The sequence below is a fragment of the Limulus polyphemus genome, unplaced genomic scaffold (genome assembly GCF_000517525.1).
Source record: "Limulus polyphemus unplaced genomic scaffold, Limulus_polyphemus-2.1.2 Scaffold1139, whole genome shotgun sequence".
Taxonomy (NCBI): Eukaryota; Metazoa; Arthropoda; class Merostomata; order Xiphosura; family Limulidae; genus Limulus; species Limulus polyphemus.
The window spans coordinates 327,630-329,346 of NW_013666749.1; the positions used below are offsets into that span (position 1 = coordinate 327,630).

Genomic DNA, 1,717 nt, shown 5'->3' on the forward strand with positions numbered 1-1,717 from the left:
GTATATGATATTAAGTAAATAACACACACATATATATACATACATATAACTGGATCTATAATTTAAAATTAAAAAATATCATCCGGCTTCTAACGTAAGAAAGACTTCCCAGTGGCTCAGTGGTAATTTGAAGGCTTATAACACTAAAAACCGGGTTTTGATACCCGTAGTTGGCACAATATAGATAGGAAGCTATGTAGTTTTATGCTGAACGGCAAACAAACTAACGTAAAAAGATTATTGACGCTATTCTGCTTATAAAAAGAATTTAAAAAGGCTTGTTTGTCAATGCTCTACTGAGAGGTTTGTTTACTTTCACTAAAAAACTTTTCACTCATAACACTCAGATTGTAAGTTGACACAACATGCGACTGGAAACACTAGGGACCATCAAAAATATCGTGAGACATTTATTTAAAACACTTTTTCTTATTGTTACCATGGCTGGAAACATCGTAGTCATTTATTTAAAAACATTAAGCCTAATTTGAACTTGATTGCAAGATATATGATTTCTGTAGCGCATTCATTAAAGAAGTCTTGTTCAAACTTCTTTCACAGTGGTAACAAAGTCAAAGACTAAAACTTGAAAAATAACCGCGTTTACAATAAAAAAGTATCTTGCTAATGGCTCTTTTTTTTTCTCATATACCATAGCTTCGTTCGATACATAAATTCCTTTCAATAATAATGTCGTCTAGAGAAATATCACCGAAAACATCGTCTCCTACTACGCCTTCAAACACCACCTATAAAACAAAAAAAATTAATTAAAAAATAATAATAAAGAATTTAATTCCATTTTACTGTTATTGAATTGTTCACACTCTAATGTGGATAAATGTATTTTGCAGAAATCACAGGTTTTAGGCGTTAAAGCATTAGGTAATTTGGCTTTTCAAGCGGTTCGGGTTTTCTGTTTTAAATTATAGGTGTACTCGATACTAAGTGACATACATTTGTAATATGTCAGAAGATTGAACAGCATTCAGTTTTGCTGTAAAAACGACTCGTCATAGTAAAAAATTAAAGAATAAAAAGTCACCGACTTTTCAAGCAAAGAAAACGTTGATCACTAAACCTGACTAGAAACATTAGCGGTAAAATTTGACCAGTAATTTCACTGATCATGTAATTTGATTAGAAGCACTAAGTAAAAATAAAATTACTAAAGGCAATGATTATATAATATTTGACTTGAGAAAACACCATTGACAATATTATTTGACTAAGAATAGTCACTCTAATGTTTGACCGAGAAGATTGGCTATAAAATTTGAGTAGGAACATTACTCACTATAAAATTTGAGAAGGAGTTGTGGCCATAAGATGTGACTGGGAACATTATTATAAAATATGATTAGAAGCTGTCGCCTAGAAGATGTGACTGGGAACATTAATTATAAAATATGATTAGAAGCTGTCGCTAGAAGATGTGACTGGGAACATTAATTATAAAATATGATTAGAAGCTGTCGCCAGAAGATGTGACTGGGAACATTAATTATAAAATATGATTAGAAGCTGTCGCCAGAAGATGTGACTGGGAACATTAATTATAAAATATGATTAGAAGCTGTCGCCTAGAAGATGTGACTGGAAACGTTAATTATAAAATATGATTAGAAGCTGTCGCTAGAAGATGTGACTGGGAACATTAATTATAAAATATGATTAGAAGCTGTCGCCAGAAGATTTGACTGGGAACATTAATTAT

The 1,717-nt window shown here is 31.5% G+C and overlaps 1 protein-coding gene across 3 annotated transcripts in view; it reads right to left on the minus strand.

Annotated features, from left to right (window-relative positions):
- Nucleotides 1-395: 395 nt before the first annotated feature.
- The window catches only part of LOC106462311 (neuropilin-1-like), a 9,765-nt gene continuing 8,443 nt past the window's right edge, over nucleotides 396-1,717 (minus strand). For all 3 annotated transcript variants that reach the window (XM_013922216.2, XM_013922215.2, XM_022389528.1), the window contains one exon: nucleotides 396-749. In XM_013922216.2, the coding sequence (XP_013777670.1) occupies nucleotides 739-749 (11 nt within the window). In that variant the 3' untranslated portion in view covers nucleotides 396-738. The remainder of the gene's footprint in view (nucleotides 750-1,717) is intronic.